We start from the raw sequence: 18,102 nt of genomic DNA, 5'->3' as shown, positions 1-18,102 counted from the left end.
ATATAACATATCTGCAGGACATCTATCTATTCTATCATCTATCTTTCTATATGTTTATAATAGATTTTTTCCTTTGAGATGTTGGACGCCATACAGATAGTCCGTGTGACGTCCGATTTTTTTTTTTTCTCACACTCATTGACATTAGCGAGGCTCGTCCTATATACTCGGCCATATGCAGCATGCTGTGATTTTTTTTTCAGCCCCATTCCAGCTGCGGTACACTCGACGATCAACACCGCCTCATTGAATAACATTGGTTCGAATGTAATGTGATTTTTTTTTTCTCTCATTACACTCACTGTGTTTATACACTAGTAGGAGCGAGGCCTACATGATAGATACTAAACATGTCCGCTGTAAGAATAGATCATAGGCTGAGTAATCTGTTGTAGAGTACAAAAAACCTTCTTGAGCAGAGATGTAATGTATAGGTCTACTATAAAAGGTCAAGAAAATACCATTATATTGTGGATGACTGGTCTCTGGTGATAAAAGTCAGGTTCAGCTCTTCAGAAAGGTCACGGCTCTAGGAGGCATCTAGTAAACTTTATAGAAAGCAGATCCATATGGGTGGATGCAACTGAGTCAACTCAGTACAATACGTCGAGGAAATTTGCTTTAATCCTTTTGTATGATTTTTCAGTTATTTATATATATTGCCATTGGTAACCGACTACCGGTCAGCCATACCCCGATGTCACATCAAGTCAGGAATACTTGGCACTCAAATGTTGCGAAGAAAAACTCAAAGTTTTGATTTGCAATCCAAGATTATAGACGTTTCGGTCGAAATTAGACCTTCATCAGAACAGATTACCAGGAGACACCTGTGAGAGGAACACTAAAGTGCGGCATCCAACGCTTAATACTGGATTGCCGGACTTTTGGCCTTGGCCACACAGTAGAGTGGGTTCAACAGAGTTCACTGAGGGCAGCGGGGAGCCCCCATGTGTAAACTCCAGAGACCTGACTGCTGAAATGCTGGACTGCTATGACGCCATGTCTCTCAGTCTAGCAATCCAGCAGCGAGTTCACCGACGGTTACAGTTGGTACCGTGGGAACCCGGCTGTGACTTCCAGTGAACTCACTGATGTCACCACTTTTCACAGTCAGGTCTCCCCTCGCTGACCTCAGTGTGTCCCAGAGGATTCAGTAAGTGGTCCTGTTTTCTGTCACTGCAGGCCCTGGATGTAGCAGAGACGAGATAATGGGACGTTGTGTGGATTACGTGGGACCTGTGGAGGTGTTTGGGGGGGTTAATAAATGGGTGAAAGAGGGTGTGTGTATTTTATTACAAATAAAGGATTATCCTGTATTTGTGTTTATTTCTTTTAACTTACAGGTTATGTGGGTGTCTTACTAACATAGGGCTTGATGGCAGCTGTGATTTTTTACAAAATCACAGCTGTCATCAGCCCCATATGTTACCTTGATTGCCAGCGCAATCAGAAAGAGCCAGCTAAAGTGCCAGAATTGACGCATCTAATGGATGGGCCAATTCTGAGTGGCTGTGGGCTGCTATTTCAGGCTAGGAAAGGCCAATATCCATGGCCCTTTCCATCCTGATAATATCAGTCCTTAGCTGTCAGATTTACCTTTGCTGGTTATTAAAAATAGCAGGGGGCCCCACACCATTCTTTAAAAATGATTTATTTAAACAATTTTTTAAAAAAATACCCTGAATGGGCTCCCCTCTATTTTTGATATCCAGCCATGGTAAAGTAGACCAGTGAGGGTTGCAGCTTGTAGCTGTCTGTTTTACCCACACTGGTTATAAAAAATATGGTCGGAACCCACGCCATTTTTTTAAATGATTTATTTCTTTTTACACTACCATACAGTAAACTAATCAATCACAGATGCCGAAACAGATAGTGTGGGGTGTGTATAGCAGTCTGCAACCAATCACTGACACTGGCACAGAGGGTGGGCGGGGGAGGCAGTGAATATTCATAAAGCTTAGTGAGCAGGCCCAGAAAAGAGTCTGACAGCAGTGTTATCTTCTGGGAAACATGGTATGTATAACTGTCCTATTCTTACCCCCATTTAGATTTCTTTTGAAGCCCCCTAACCCTTACCACAACCATTTTACAGCACAGAACTTCTCACCCTATTGACTTGTATGGGGTTTGTTGTCCGGGGTTAAGTTTGGGTCAACTTCAGTTCTCGAACTTAACTTTGTTTGCGGATTCAGCAAAACCTGAATATCCACGGGTTTGCTCATCTCTGGCAATGACCCCATTGTATTGGCAGTTTTTGGGTATATTACTATGGCAGACGTCTGATGTCAACCAGGCTTATTTCTGAGTTGTTCTTCTTGTGTTAACCAAAGTTTACAGCTTCATAGAAAGAATTATATCTCACCATCGTCTCAGCACATCTGAGTCACCCACAATATATACAATATATACATGGGGCGGCCGTGCGGAGTAGGTATTCTCTGCTCACCACTATCGGGTTCTCAGTGACATTTCTGTGAGGTCCAATGTTTTTCACACTGTAAAGCTCACGGTCTGTGTGAGTCATCACCACATAGGGAGCTGCCGTTCGCTTCCTTCTAGAAATACAGAAGCAAGAAAATGTGTCAGCAACACAAATGTGTGAGAACAGCGCAGAGAGTGTGCAGACAGAGAAATGACACCGCGGGGCACAGCACTCTGCATACTGGTGCTACTGGTCACAGGTAAGATACCACGGGCTGCACAATGTATTAATATTTATTTTATTCATCTATCTATCTATCTATCTATCCCTCTATCTATCCTTCTATCTATCTATCCCTCTATCTATCTATCTATCTATCTATCTATCCCTCTATCTATCTATCTATCCATCCCTCTATCTATCTATCTATCCCTCTATCTATCTATCTATCTATCTATCCCTCTATCTATCTATCTATCTATCTATATCTATCTATCCCTCTATCTATCTATTTATCTATCTATCTATCTATCTATCCCTCTTTCCCTCTATCTACAGTCATATGAAAAAGTTTTGGCACCCCTATTAATGTTAACCTTTTTTCTTTATAACAATGTGGGTTTTTGCTATTTCAGTTTCATATATCTAATAACTGATGGACTCAGTAATATTTCTGGATTGAAATGAGGTTTATTGTACGAACAGAAAATGTGCAATCCGCATTTAAACAAAATTTGACCGGTGCAAAAGTATGGGCACCTCAACATAAAAGTGACATTAATATTTTGTAGATCCTCCTTTTGCAAAAATCACAGCCTCTAGTCGCTTCCTGTAGCTTTTAATGAGTTCCTGGATCCTGGATGAAGGTAGATTTGACCATTCCTGTTTACAAAACAATTCCAGTTCAGTTAAGTTTGATGGTCGCCGAGCATGGACAGCCGCTTCACATCATCCCACAGATGTTCAATGATATTCAGGTCTGGGGACTGGGATGCACATTCCAGAACATTGTAATTGTTCCTCTGCATGAAAGCCTGAGTAGATTTGGAGCGGTGTTTTGGATCATTGTCTTGCTGAAATATCCATCCCCTGTGTAACTTCAACTTCGTCACTGATTCTTGCACATTATTGTCAAGAATCTGCTGATACTGAGTTGAATCCATGCAACCCTCAACTTTAACAAGATTCCCGATGCCGGCATTGGCCACACAGCCCCAAAGCATGATGGAACCTCCACCAAATTTTACTGTGGGTAGCAAGTGCTTTTCTTGGAATGCCGTGTTTTTTGCCCCCATGCATAACGCCTTTTTGTATGACCAAACAACTCAATCTTTGTTTCATCAGTCCACAGGACCTTCTTCCAAAATGTAACTGGCTTGTCCAAATGTGCTTTTGCATACCTCAGGCGACACTGTTTGTGGCGTGCTTGCAGAAATGGCTTCTTTCGCATCACTCTCCCATACAGCTTCTCCTTGTGCAATGTGCGCTGTATTGTTGACCGATGCACAGTGACACCATCTGCAGCAAGATGAAGCTGCAGGTCTTTGGAGGTGGTCTGTGGATTGTCCTTGACTGTTCTCACCATTCTTCTTCTCTGCCTTTCTGATATTTTTCTTGTCCTGCCACTTCTGGGCTTAACAAGAACTGTACCTGTGTTCTTCCATTTCCTTACTATGGTCCTCACAGTGGAAACTGACAGTTTAAATCTCTGAGACAACTTTTTGTACCTTCCCCTGAACAACTATGTTGAATAATCTTTGTTTTCAGATCATTTGAGAGTTGTTTTGAGGAGCCCATGATGCCACTCTTCATAGGAGATTCAAATAGGAGAACAACTTGCAAGTGGCCACCTTAAATACCTTTTCTCATGATTGGATACACCTGCCTATGAAGTGCAAAGCTCAAGAGGTTACAAAACCAATTTAGTGCTTTAGTAAGTCAGTAAAAAGTAGTTAGGAGTGTTCAAATCAAGAAATTGATAAGGGTGCCCATAGTTTTGCACCGGTCAAATTTTGTTTAAATGCGGATTGCACATTTTCTGTTAGTACAATAAACCTCATTTCAATCCAGAAATATTACTCAGTCCATCAGTTATTAGATATATGACACTAAAATAGCAAAAACCCAAATTGTTATGAAGAAAAAAGGTTAACATTAATAGGGGTGCCCAAACTTTTTCATATGACTGTATCTATCTATCTATCTATCTATCTATCTATCTATCTATCTATCTATCTATCTATCTATCTATCTATCCCTCTTTCCCTCTATCTATCTATCTATCTATCTATCTATCTATCCCTCTATCTATCCATCCATCTATCTATTTCTAACTATCTATCTTTCTATCTATCCATTTATCATGTATCCATCCTTCTATCTATCTATCCATCATCTGTCTCCCCACCTCATTTTTTATTTTCCTTTCTTACATAGCGTTATTAATTCCACAGCGCTTTACAGACATGATCCTCACTCTCCCCATTGGGTCCTATAATCTAAATCCCCTATCACTATGGCTTGAGAGGAAGCCCACACAAACACGAAGAGAACAGATGTTGTCCTTGGTGGGATTTGTTTCCAGGATTTTGGATGTTTCCCCTGAAATCGGGATTTCTGATGTCTCTGCTTTATCTTGCAGGATTGTAAGATATAAAGATATAAAATAGAAGTTTTTTTTATTGTTTTCTGCTACGTTAGGTGGGTGCTCGAGCACTGGATGGTAACAGGGACTGTTTGGGAGCAAAAAAAAAATCCAAAATAAAAACAATAATAATAAAAATAATAATAAAAATAAAAAATAAATAAAAAGATACATCCATAAGGTTCCCTTTAATTATTTATTAAGAGTTTTCACTCCCTTTTAATTGATCATTAAAGATGAATTTCATTTTGATATTGTCTTCTCTATTTGCAGGTCTGGTGGCTCCAGGGGCGCAGGTGACTGTATCATTGAATGGCACCGTTGTATTACCCTGTCAATATACCGCCGAGAAAACCACCATGTGCTGGGGACGAGGCGGATGTCCAAACTCTAAGTGTAATAATGAGATCATCTGGACTGATGGCCGAAAAGTGACCTGGCAGAAATCTAATAGATATCAGCTTCTGGGGAACATTAGTCAGGGGGACGTGTCCCTGACCATCACCGGGGCCACCAAAGAGGATGAAGGAACGTACTGCTGCCGGGTGGAGATCATTGGGCCTTTCAATGATCAGAAGACAGAGGTGGAATTGAAGATACAAGATGGTGAGATATGTCATATCTTCATCCTGAATCTAGGGGAATATACAGTATAGTTCACAGACCTCACCTTTAAGACTCAGCTGCAGAGACTCCTGTTTCCATGTACAGTATTTCTTCTGCACTGGCCACTAGAGGATAAAGGTGGTATTACATGGCACTCTTGGCCCTTTAGAGAATGAATGGCGCAGTGGTTGAGCATGTGCACAGCCACGCCATACAGGCAACGGACAAAAGGGCCCGTTCTGTGGATCGTTGTTCTTGAGACATTTGATTGAGACATATCTTCAATACCAACCACAGCCCACAAATATCAGGAGTTCTGATTTTGGGGGGAAAAAAACATATAGGCCAGTAATACAAGCCTACAGCAAGTTCTCCTACACAAACTCAATATCCCCCCCTCAAACCTTTGTCTAAGTGCCTCCTTTATGTGAAATAAGTGTCTCGCATTGGATGATTGGCCCCATGTGACTACATAGCAGCATTATTGCACTGACTTGTTTCATCGAGTAAAGCACTAAGTGTCCAGGAAAAAAAGTACAAAATTTTCGTGACTTAGAATAGGTCAACAATATTTGATTGGTGGGTGTTAGTAAACCAAAAGGCTGAGCTGCAAAACAAGGCACAATGTTTACTAAGGCCTTGACTAGTGGCAGGGGTGTTGTTCCTCAGACTAGTTGGCCCTCACTCCATGTTATTACGCCCCTGTGGGCGTGATAACATGATTTCCACTAGCTCCTGGAAATCTTGCGCATGCGCGCAGCTCATTTGCGCAGCATCAGTGTGCCTCAGAAGCCTGGTGTACACTTCCTAGCTTCATTAAATGTGATTAGATTCATTAGATTCATTAGATTAGCACTGTGCATGACCTAGAAGTTCAGAAGAAATGTACGTCAACCATCTTTGGAACTTCAAGGCATGCACAGTGCACCTAATGAAGCCGGGAAGTGTGCTTCTGAAGTGCACTTACAATCCGCGCGCATGCGCAACATTTCCATTAGCTTCAAGGGTCTTTTCTTTTCTCAAGGGGTCACATAGTTTTAATAACTTCTCAATATTTGTTTTTTCCAGCAGCTCCAAAGACTCCAGAACCTACTCCCAAGTCATTTCACACTACTCGTGGTAAGTCTGACAAGATGATGTGGGCACTCACACCACCGAAGGATTAATTTCTGAGTCTCAACATCGCCTGTGTTTTCCATCCGGCTGAGAGGGGACAGGTGTCCCAATCATCGTTAAAGCAGTTTTCCTACTAAACCGGTCCATTTCCCTATTAGAGTACATGGATATTATGGAGTTGGAGAGTCCTGAGCCTCATAGTTCCCCTCTATGTGTCATTGCAAAGAGTAAAAATGTGTTCAATCCCAAAGGCTTCCTCTGGTGTTCAGACTTGTTTTTAAGAATAATTTTTACCTGCCATTGACTTCTATGGGGCCATAGTTGGGGTAGTCCTGTAGACATTTTCCTATATATTCCAACAAAGTCATAGCAGTTATCCACAGTCACCACTAGATGGAGCTCCCCACATATAAAGTTCTATAGCGCCCACTGTGTTCAGTTCAATACCAGATATATAAATCCTTGTGTGGTGAGCTCCCTCTAGTGGTGACTGCATGTAGCCAAAATTCAATCATTTATCAAGTCAGAAAGCATCAAATCAGTACAGATATATTATTATACTAATCCACAAAGATTTTTTGAGCAAAAACAGAATAGTACCCACTACAGGTGCTTTGAGTGTATTTCTTAATAACTTTCTTTTAAACCCAGGCCATAAATCTTCTTATGTTACCCCAAAGATAACAACCTCTGCTGACCCTGTTCCCTCCATTGTGAAGCGAGTGAGCCAGGTAGCTTTTTATAAAATTTAAGAGGTAATATGACTTATGTGTGCAGTAAATGGACAGCCCATGGTACAAGCTGCAGAACTGCTTCTATACCAGCATTTGCCTATATCCACCACCAGAGGGAGCTCCAGCTACACAAATGTTTACAGTTTCGCCTGAGTTTGAGCTCCCTCTAGTGGTGACATTTGATGTCATATATGAAAAACACATTTCTGATCAGATCAATGTGGACCGATGACAGCATCATATTTTATATATTATTTATGTATATAATTTATGTATTTCGGCAGGATATCCTAATTGAAGGCACGCCAATGGCAAATAATCCTCTTCCTCATATTATCGCTAGTGTCGTCATCATTATCATCATCCTGATTTCATTGACTGCATTATTATTTACTTGTAAGTTACTGTTATAGATTCTTCAAACACTGCTAACAGACTTTTTATTCCTTTAATCCGACATCTGATAATCCAGAAAGTCTGATAATCCAAAAAAGACCTTTTGTAAGGAAGTGGTGGGAATTTCATAATGCCAGAAGCAAAAGACCGAAAGGAGATGAATTGGAAATATCTGATAATCTGACACTCGTAACTGGTCAATATACAAGTCTGGAGAGGCCAACTAGTCCATTAATGACAATGATGTGAATTGTGTAATGCTCCATTTCACCTATAGTGGCGCTGTGGGAAATTGAACACTTAATACTGATGATTGTAGCTGATTGCTGAGGATCTCAATCGCCGGACACATCACTATTTAATCCCCATTTTTTTCTTTTCAGACAGATATTGTAAAAGGAGAAATAAAGAATCGTCAAGGTCAGTGTTAACCCTAATTAACAAACATAATGAGTTTGTGCTGCAACTTCTGTCTGCGGATCCACAAGTCTTAAGATGAGGAAGCTCGCTACCCCTGTCCCTCCCTTCTCTATGTTCCCTTTTTTAAAAGGACATCAAGAACAGTATTATAATGCAAAAATAAGTCTCTAACATAGCTCGGGGAGGTAGCCTTGGGTGAGGTACTTGCTTTCCATGAAATATAGGGGTTCTTGGATTTCTGGGTGTGCATGTGCTGTGTTGTTTCAGTTGCGGATGCCTCTATGTTCAGTTCAGCCATATATGGAGCAGCGCCGGCTCCCTTGGACCCCACGTTGTCACTATGTATCTGCAGGATAACGAGGGACATCTGTTCCTAAAGCTAGAGTGCCCTAAACTATCCCTGACCTCCAGATTACCCCTGATGGTGGAGATGCAGGAGTCCCATACCTTACTGTTCTCCAATGTTATCCCATCACCAGGAATGTGATGGTAACGCAGATTATGACAAGCAGGGGAAAACAAAAAATCAGACACACTGCAAACTCATAGGAACAAAGAGTAAGAGACTAAGGAGAAAAGCAAGAGCAGGAAGGTAGCAAAAAAGACAACTAGTGTTAACACCACAACCGCTCACAGCAATAATTCACAACAACCACCAGTAAGTCTGGATCCCAACACCTCACTATACCAGTATAGAGAAACTATAGCTGGCACTAAAGGAATAGTCCAGCCAGCATATATAGGAGGGGAGCAAACGTGATTGGCTCCTCCACATCATGTGATGAAAGAGACTGACAAGGAGCACAGCAGAGATTAACTCTTGCTAGCCTGCTTAAGCCTATGGGTCAACACCTGCATCTCCCTGCACTGAACTCAAAGGAGTTAGCAGGCAGAGTGCCAGAATCTGTAGTTTCCACAGATCCTGACGCCGCCATGACAGCTGGTGATGCCTGGAAAAACTATGACACACATTAAGGAAACCACACCACCTTTTGAGAACAAAGTATAACCACACTTACGTGCAGGGCATAACAGGAGACGAGCTTAACATTACAGCTGTTTACAGTTAGGTCCAGAAATATTTGGACAGTGACACAATTTTCGCGAGTTGGGCTCTGCATGCCACCACATTGGATTTGAAATGAAACCTCTACAACAGAATTCAAGTGCAGATTGTAACGTTTAATTTGAAGGTTTGAACAAAAATATCTGATAGAAATTGTAGGAATTGTCACATTTCTTTACAAACACTCCACATTTTAGGAGGTCAAAAGTAATTGGACAAATAAACCAAACCCAAACAAAATATTTTTATTTTCAATATTTTGTTGCGAATCCTTTGGAGGCAATCACTGCCTTAAGTCTGGAACCCATGGACATCACCAAGCGCTGGGTTTCCTCCTTCTTAATGCTTTGCCAGGCCTTTACAGCCGCAGCCTTCAGGTCTTGCTTGTTTGTGGGTCTTTCCGTCTTAAGTCTGGATTTGAGCAAGTGAAATGCATGCTCAATTGGGTTAAGATCTGGTGATTGACTTGGCCATTGCAGAATGTTCCACTTTTTTGCACTCATGAACTCCTGGGTAGCTTTGGCTGTATGCTTGGGGTCATTGTCCATCTGTACTATGAAGCACCGTCCGATCAACTTTGCGGCATTTGGCTGAATCTGGGCTGAAAGTATATCCCGGTACACTTCAGAATTCATCCGGCTACTCTTGTCTGCTGTTATGTCATCAATAAACACAAGTGACCCAGTGCCATTGAAAGCCATGCATGCCCATGCCATCACGTTGCCTCCACCATGTTTTACAGAGGATGTGGTGTGCCTTGGATCATGTGCCGTTCCCTTTCTTCTCCAAACTTTTTTCTTCCCATCATTCTGGTACAGGTTGATCTTTGTCTCATCTGTCCATAGAATACTTTTCCAGAACTGAGCTGGCTTCATGAGGTGTTTTTCAGCAAATGTAACTCTGGCCTGTCTATTTTTGGAATTGATGAATGGTTTGCATCTAGATGTGAACCCTTTGTATTTACTTTCATGGAGTCTTCTCTTTACTGTTGACTTAGAGACAGATACACCTACTTCACTGAGAGTGTTCTGGACTTCAGTTGATGTTGTGAACGGGTTCTTCTTCACCAAAGAAAGTATGCGGCGATCATCCACCACTGTTGTCATCCGTGGACGCCCAGGCCTTTTTGAGTTCCCAAGCTCACCAGTCAATTCCTTTTTTCTCAGAATGTACCCGACTGTTGATTTTGCTACTCCAAGCATGTCTGCTATCTCTCTGATAGATTTTTTCTTTTTTTTCAGCCTCAGGATGTTCTGCTTCACCTCAATTGAGAGTTCCTTAGACCGCATGTTGTCTGGTCACAGCAACAGCTTCCAAATGCAAAACCACACATCTGTAATCAACCCCAGACCTTTTAACTACTTCATTGATTACAGGTTAACGAGGGAGACGCCTTCAGAGTTAATTGCAGCCCTTAGAGTCCCTTGTCCAATTACTTTTGGTCCCTTGAAAAAGAGGAGGCTAGACATTACAGAGCTATGATTCCTAAACCCTTTCTCCGATTTGGATGTGAAAACTCTCATATTGCAGCTGTGAGTGTGCACTTTCAGCCCATATTATATATATAATTGTATTTCTGAACATGTTTTTGTAAACAGCTAAAATAACAAAACTTGTGTCACTGTCCAAATATTTCTGGACCTAACTGTATGTCCCAGAGTACCTCACTCACTTGCTTAAGAGAAACTGCCGTCACTGTAAATTGCCAGTTGTTGCTTACTCCCTGATCTTCCTCACACATGCGCACACACACACACACACACACACACACACTTTCTCCGATGGTGTCTTTATTCTCTCATGGCTCACCAACAATTTACTCACTTTGAAAAAGGAATTCCCTCACACTGGTCTCTATCACTGCTTCCTCTCCCTGGCTGACTAGGTATTAACCCTGTCCTTTTGAAACAAAAGTCTATATAAGAGTAAAAGGAAAGACAGTGCCCTATTTTGGCTGGTGGTTAGTACTGCAGCCCACAGGGAAATTAACATTTGTTACCACAGGAAAATATATCAGGTACATTCAATATTTGAAAAGGCGTAAGACAATTCACATTACATTACAACAATGTGATTGGTGTCTTCAAGGGGAATGCGACATCCCATCCATCTCCTTACATTACTCCCCTTTCTAATCATGGTCGTCCTCGGCCACCTGGAAAACCTGCAAAGCACCAATGCACATCACATATAAACACTTATAACAACAGTCTTTTCTTCTCCGGAATATGAGGGATGTTTTTCTTTTTTTTTTAACAAAACGAACCCGGTCCTACTAGATTTTTACCCCAGAATCAAAGAGTTCAAGTTCTTAAAACAAGAGGCTCTTAGGCCAGCACAACAAGTAGCTCTACAAGTCCTTTTACTTCAACCCGACACGGCCATTAGGTTACCCATAACCCCCACTCCCAACAATAGTTCTTAGGATAGAGATACAGTTCATAATGGGCAAAGACCAGGGTTATATGCGGCAAAGTTCTTGCATGGGGGTGAAGTCCTTCAATCACGCCAGTGCCTTTCACCCCTTCAGGACTTTGCAAACTTGCGCTTTTGTTTTTTTTCTCCTCTTCTTCCAAGAGACATAACTATTTTTATTTTTCCATCAAAATAGCTGTAGTATGGCTTGTTTTCTGCAGGACAAGTTGTACATTTGGATGACACCATTCATTTTACTATATATTGTACTTGAAAATGGGAAAAAAATTACAAAGCACAGTGAAATTGCAAAAACAGTGCAATTCCACAATTGTGTTTTGGAATTGTTAATGATCACATTTACTATATGATAAACTGACCTTCCGGAATGATTCTCCAGGTCAATACGAGTATGTAGATACTCAACCCCTTTTTCTCCTTGAGAGGAATTTGCATCCTGCTGACCACTATAAATATAAGGAGGTGGACTGGGTACTGCATTCCCCCTGAAAACACCCAATCACTACTAGTGTAATGTGAATTGTGTCTTTCAGCTTCATGAATAGTGTATGTACCTGATATGTTTTTCTTTTTACTCTTATATGAAAGGAAAGGGTTAATAACTAGTCATTTCATAACCAAACACAATAAACTAGGAGTGTTCGTGCAGAAAAACCAACTAAGAGAAATACTCCTAAAAATAATATTTATTCGAAAAAATTAAAAATGCTCAAAGATACAGAGCATAATAACTCTTATATATACAACAGTCGTTTAGTGGTCACATAAAGTGAGTGGGAGGTCAGAAAAGTACAAAACCTGCTGGTGAGGAAGGGGGACTAGTTATCTCATCAAGAATGGGTGAGCCCCAGGTAGCAAGACTCTTAATATATAATAGAGTAACCTATAGCCTAAGGGATAAATAGGGTATGATCTCTCCCTCTCTCGTAGCTACCTACCAGCGGAGGTGCACCTTAAAGTGTTGGGTGCCCCCCGCTCCACGTCGGCTGTCCCTAAGCTGTCCCTTTGACCCGCAAGTCGCAAAAGGACCCACCACCAGAAAGTAGAAGTGCAAAACTAGTCAACAGGTCATTATGAAATGTTGATAACCTAGGAGACTGGTCAGAATACTATATCTTATCCTTGAATAAGGCAAGAAAGAAACAACAAGAAAACTACTATGTAGTGAATTTCTTTTGTATCAAAATTGGGAATCCATATATAGTTCTTACAGATACTACTAGCGCAATACTAGCCAATTCTAGATGATATACCGAAACAAATATACCATGATGTATAGAAAAATCAACTTATAATCCCAGCAGGGAACTTATCTGCTGGGGTCACTGCTGGCAATCCAACATCCCGTTACTGCTGGTAATCCAACATCCCGACGCGTTTCCCCCCTGAAGAATTATTTTCAGGGGTTCATCAGGGGAAGACCAAGGATTTTCACCATATCCAAATACATCAAATTTTATAAGTTTTTTATATCTTAATGACTTTAGCTTTCTGAATGTAAACAGACCGACATCAGTGGCCTAAGATGGAAGGCAGGTCGTCTGGCTGATAATCCCAATAAATGCTCAAGGTGCAGTGACCGTGGTAGCCTGGGACAAGAGAGCTTGATGTCGGTCTGTTTACATTCAGAAAGCTAAAGTAACGGGATGTTGGATTGCCAGCAGTGACCCCAGCAGATAAGTTCCCTGCTGGGATTATAAGTTGATTTTTCTATACATCATGGTATATTTGTTTCGGTATATCATCTAGAATTGGCTAGTATTGCGCTAGTAGTATCTGTAAGAACTATATATGGATTCCCAATTTTGATACAAAAGAAATTCACTACATAGTAGTTTTCTTGTTGTTTCTTTCTTGCCTTATTCAAGGATAAGATATAGTATTGTGACCAGTCTCCTAGGTTATCAACATTTCATAATGACCTGTTGACTAGTTTTGCACTTCTACTTTCTGGTGGTGGGTCCTTTTGCGACTTGCGGGTCAAAGGGACAGCTTAGGGACAGCCGACGTGGAGCGGGAGGCACCCAACACTTTAAGGTGCACCTCCGCTGGTAGGTAGCTACGAGAGAGGGAGAGATCATCCCCTATTTATCCCTTAGGCTATAGGTTACTCTATTATATATTAAGAGTCTTGCTACCTGGGGCTCACCCATTCTTGATGAGATAACTAGTCCCCCTTCCTCACCAGCAGGTTTTGTACTTTTCTGACCTCCCACTCACTTTATGTGACCACTAAACGACTGTTGTATATATAAGAGTTATTATGCTCTGTATCTTTGAGCATTTTTAATTTTTTCGAATAAATATTATTTTTAGGAGTATTTCTCTTAGTTGGTTTTTCTTAATAACTAGTCAGCCTGGGCTAAGGAGGAGTGATAAACAGTGTGAGTCCGTTTATGATTCAAAGTGAGTGAATTGTTGGTGTGAGAGAGTAAAGACACATCAGAGTGAAAAAAAGAGACTTGGGTGTGTGTGAGGAAGATCAGGGAGCAAGCGACAACTAGGAATCTATGGTGGCTGCAGTTTCTCTAAAGCAGGAGAGGGGGGTACTGTGTGACTTAACAGCTGTAATACAGCAGTAGTGTACTGAACTCTGGGGAACAACCTTGAAGAGAAGGTGGATTCGGTCAGACCAGCAGTGCATTTAGTAAGGTGGTAGCTAGCAAGAACTCCCCTAAGTCAGTTTTCTTAAAGAATGGAGTCACCCCTGTTGCCTTTGTACTGTGTAGAAGAGAATGGAAAGCTCATCTACTGTAACTCTGTGTAATTAAATGTGTTCAGAATTTAGAAAGAACTGGTGTGGTATCCTCATCGTGGGGTCCAAGGGAGCCGATGCGGCACAAAACGTGGCTTGACTAAGCAAAGAGATGTCCTCAACCGAAACACCACAGCACACACACTCAGGAAGCCAAGAACCCCTATATTTTTGTAGCATGCCTGTACGCGGAAAGCGAGTACCTCGCCCACGGCTACCACCCTGAGCCATGTAACAGTGGTGGACTTGTCAGCCAACCTTATTAGCAGCATCTAGTGCTCTAGCATTATAAAGAAATAAATAAATAAATTCAAAAAAAGAAATAAGAATACAAAAATGTAATAAAATAATAACAGAAAAAAAATAAATTATTTCACTAAAAATATATATAGATAAATGTTATTCAACTGTAGAAAAAAAAGTTAACACATTTCAACTGTATCACATATGGAATGAAGAAAAATAATACAAAAGTAATTGTAAAACCTCAGTTTTTTATCCAATTCTTCCCATTCAGGACTTGCAAAATTGCTATTATTTATCCAATTTTTCCAATTTAATACCTGCAAAATGTTTTTTTAGCATATTTTTCCCATTCAATACCTGCAAAATTGCTGTTTTCATCCAAATATTCCCATTGAATACATACAAAATTGCTGTTACTTATTCAATTGTTTCCCATTCGAAGCATGCAAAATAGTTTATTATCCAGGGTTTTTTCCATTCAATGCCAGAAAAGATGCTTTTATTTATCTAGTTCTTTCATTCAATACCTCCAAAAAATATTTTATTTATTTTTTTAAATTAATTAAATTATTTCCATTCAATACCTGCAACATCCAGATTCTCTCAGAAAGGTTTAATAAAAGTCAAACAATAAATTATAAATGTCCCCACTCGTGTACATTGGTTCATTGTTGTATTGCAGCCTCATTTAATTGAATGTAATACCACTTACTGCTTCTGGCAAAATTCATGTTTTTGCATTCAATTTTTCCAATTTAATACCTGCCAAATTGTTCTTTTTTTATCCAATTTTTCCCAATTAAAACATATAAAATTGCTCTTCTTTTATCCAATTTTTCTCAATTAAAACATATAAAATTGCTCTTTTATCCATTTTTTACCAATTAAAACATAAAGTTGCTCTTTTTTATCCAATTTTCCCAATTAAAACATATAAAATTGCTCTTTTTTATCCAATTTTTCCCAATTAAAACATATAAAATTGCTCTTTTTATCCATTTTTTCCCAATTAAAACATATAAAATTGCTTTTTTAGCCACCTTTTACCAATTAAAACATATAAAATTTCTCTTTTTTATCCAATTTTTCCCAATTAAAACATAAAATTGCTCTTTTTTTATCCAATTTTTACCAATTAAAACATAAAATTGCTCTTTTTTTATCCAATTTTTCCCAATTAAAATATACAAAATTGCTGGGTTTTTTTATCCAATTTTTCCCAATTAAAAAATGCTGGGTTTTTTATCCAATTTTTCCAAATTAAAACATATAAAATTGCTCTTTTTTATCTATTTTTTTTCCCAATTAAAACATACCAAATTGCTGGGGGTTTTTTATCCAATTTTTCCCACTTAATTCCTGCAAAATTACTGTTTTTATTCAATTTTCCCACTTAAAAAAACACCACTCTTGCACATGGTTCGCTGTTGTATTGCAGGTCTGCCCTATTTAATTAAATGCAATACCAATTGCAGCGTCTGGACAAGTGGAGAGCTGTTTCTGGAAGTAGAGCAAGTTTTTCTAATCTTATCCAACCCCTTTAAGAAAACACTAAGGTTTTGGTCATATAATGACATACAGTATATAATTACTTATACAGCCCGTTTAATTTGACTTTTTTTTGCAGGAATCCGGCTACCATATCACTGGAGGGTCTGGAAAGAACAGAGAACCAAACCGAACAAAATATTTATATGATAAATTAACTTTTTTTTATCTGTATTTATGTAAATATTGTCTATAAATCCTTAATAAATCAGAGCATTTTTGGACACACTAATTATTTTTGTAGACCACACACCCTCCATGACTTTTCCAGTCCAACTGGCCAATACTTGTCACGATAACTTTGGGATAGCGAGGAATCGGGGCTCCTAAGCTGTTCCTCAAACTAGGTGACCCTATTCTATCCCTAATCTCAAGGATACTTCTGATGGTGGAGATGCCTGAGTCTCCTTCCTGGCCCTGCTCCTGACTAGCCATGATTTGATTCACCCTCCACAAGGAAGGGATGGGATAGGAGTCTGTTGAAAACCAGAGATAAAGACAGACAAGGGAAAAACAAAACTCTGTCACACAGCACACACACACAAAGGTAAAGACGATAAGAGATTCAGGAGGGAAAATGAGATCAGGAAAGAAGCTACAAAACAAGAAGGGTAAACTCCACAACCACTCCAAGCAATAGGCACAACTTGGAGAGTCTGCGACACCACACTTCAAAGACCAACATAGAATAAACTATGGCTGGCATAGATAGAAAGATACCACCAGCATAAACAGGAGGGGAGCAGATATGATAGGTCTCCCCACAACATGTGATTAAAGAAGCAAGCAGGACTAGTAGAGATTAACTCTTGCTAGCCTACCTATGAATCAGCACACAGCAGGTTGACGCCTGAGTCTGCCTGTGTTGATTACATACACTAGAGAAACCATCAGGCGTAGTATCAGAATCTGCAATCTGAACATTCCAATGCTGCCATGACAATCGGCAAAGTTTGTGCAAAACTCCGTGTGACAAAACTAGGGTGTAGCCGGCTGTTACACACATGTACGCTAAAATTAGGAATGTTTTATAAAAGGCAGTGACTTCATTGCTCTGTTGGGATATAGTTTTCCGAAATGTACCTGCTTCATATGCCCTTGCTGCTTCCGGAGCTTCAAGTTCAGAGTTCAATGGGTGTTTCCGGTGAAGCATTGTTTCTCCCTTACTCCGCCATTATTTAGTCTCAGTCTCCCTCTTACATAATGAGCTTTCTGCTCATGTGAATTATGTAATTACAGCCAATCATAAGGCTCCATGTAAATAATCATAGAGACACAAAGATTTGCTTAACAGCTGTATACACAAAACAGTAGGGTTTTTTTATGATTTTAAAATTTTCTTCAATTTTTTTATTTTAGATAACATTGAAGCAAAAATTATCTCAAAGTTGGACATAGTCAATGGGTAACACATAATTTCAATCCTTCATCAGACTGATCCTTTTAGAATCTCCTGGGTTGATCAACGGATTGTCAAGTGTCCGGCACCCAACACAAAGACTCTAATTGGCGATCATCAAGTACATGGTGGTGTGACGCCCTGGGCAAGCCAGGGGTCACAGATCATGACACCACCACACACCCCACATTCCCTGCAGGCACACCAAGGTCAGAACACAAATCCTTGTTGCCCTCCTCCAGGGGCTGATGTTCACACCAGGGGGTGGGCCAGGCGGTTGGCTCCACCCACCGAGGAGTTCACAGTCC

General features: G+C 40.2%; 1 protein-coding gene across 2 annotated transcripts; it reads left to right on the top strand.

Moving 5' to 3' along the window:
* Nucleotides 1-2,611: 2,611 nt before the first annotated feature.
* Nucleotides 2,612-16,613, top strand: LOC142301148 (hepatitis A virus cellular receptor 1 homolog). 2 transcript variants are annotated; one of them, XM_075342173.1, is made up of 7 exons: nt 2,612-2,687; nt 5,346-5,678; nt 6,750-6,797; nt 7,446-7,525; nt 7,813-7,924; nt 8,308-8,344; nt 16,475-16,613. In XM_075342173.1, the coding sequence occupies exons 1-7, from the start codon at nt 2,639-2,641 to the stop codon at nt 16,551-16,553; spliced, it is 738 nt and encodes a 245-aa protein (XP_075198288.1). In that variant the 5' UTR covers nt 2,612-2,638; the 3' UTR covers nt 16,554-16,613. The 2 variants fall into 2 exon arrangements, with proteins under 2 accessions (XP_075198288.1, XP_075198287.1); XM_075342172.1 differs by having other exon boundaries at nt 6,747-6,797.
* Nucleotides 16,614-18,102: the final 1,489 nt, after the last annotated feature.

This window comes from Anomaloglossus baeobatrachus, chromosome 4 (assembly GCF_048569485.1).
Source record: "Anomaloglossus baeobatrachus isolate aAnoBae1 chromosome 4, aAnoBae1.hap1, whole genome shotgun sequence".
NCBI lineage: Eukaryota > Metazoa > Chordata > Amphibia > Anura > Aromobatidae > Anomaloglossus > Anomaloglossus baeobatrachus.
Note: the sequence above shows the minus strand (reverse complement) of the source record. Positions and strands in the feature narration are given on the sequence as shown.

Excerpts from the sequence above, each read along its gene's own strand:
- LOC142301148 (XM_075342172.1), top strand. The coding sequence starts at position 2,639 with ATGACACCGCGGGGCACAGCACTCTGCATACTGGTGCTACTGGTCACA. Across the intron at positions 2,688-5,345 it reads ACTGGTGCTACTGGTCACAG|GTCTGGTGGCTCCAGGGGCG; the intron begins GTAAGATACCAC and ends CTCTATTTGCAG. Across the intron at positions 5,679-6,746 it reads GGAATTGAAGATACAAGATG|CAGCTCCAAAGACTCCAGAA; the intron begins GTGAGATATGTC and ends TGTTTTTTCCAG.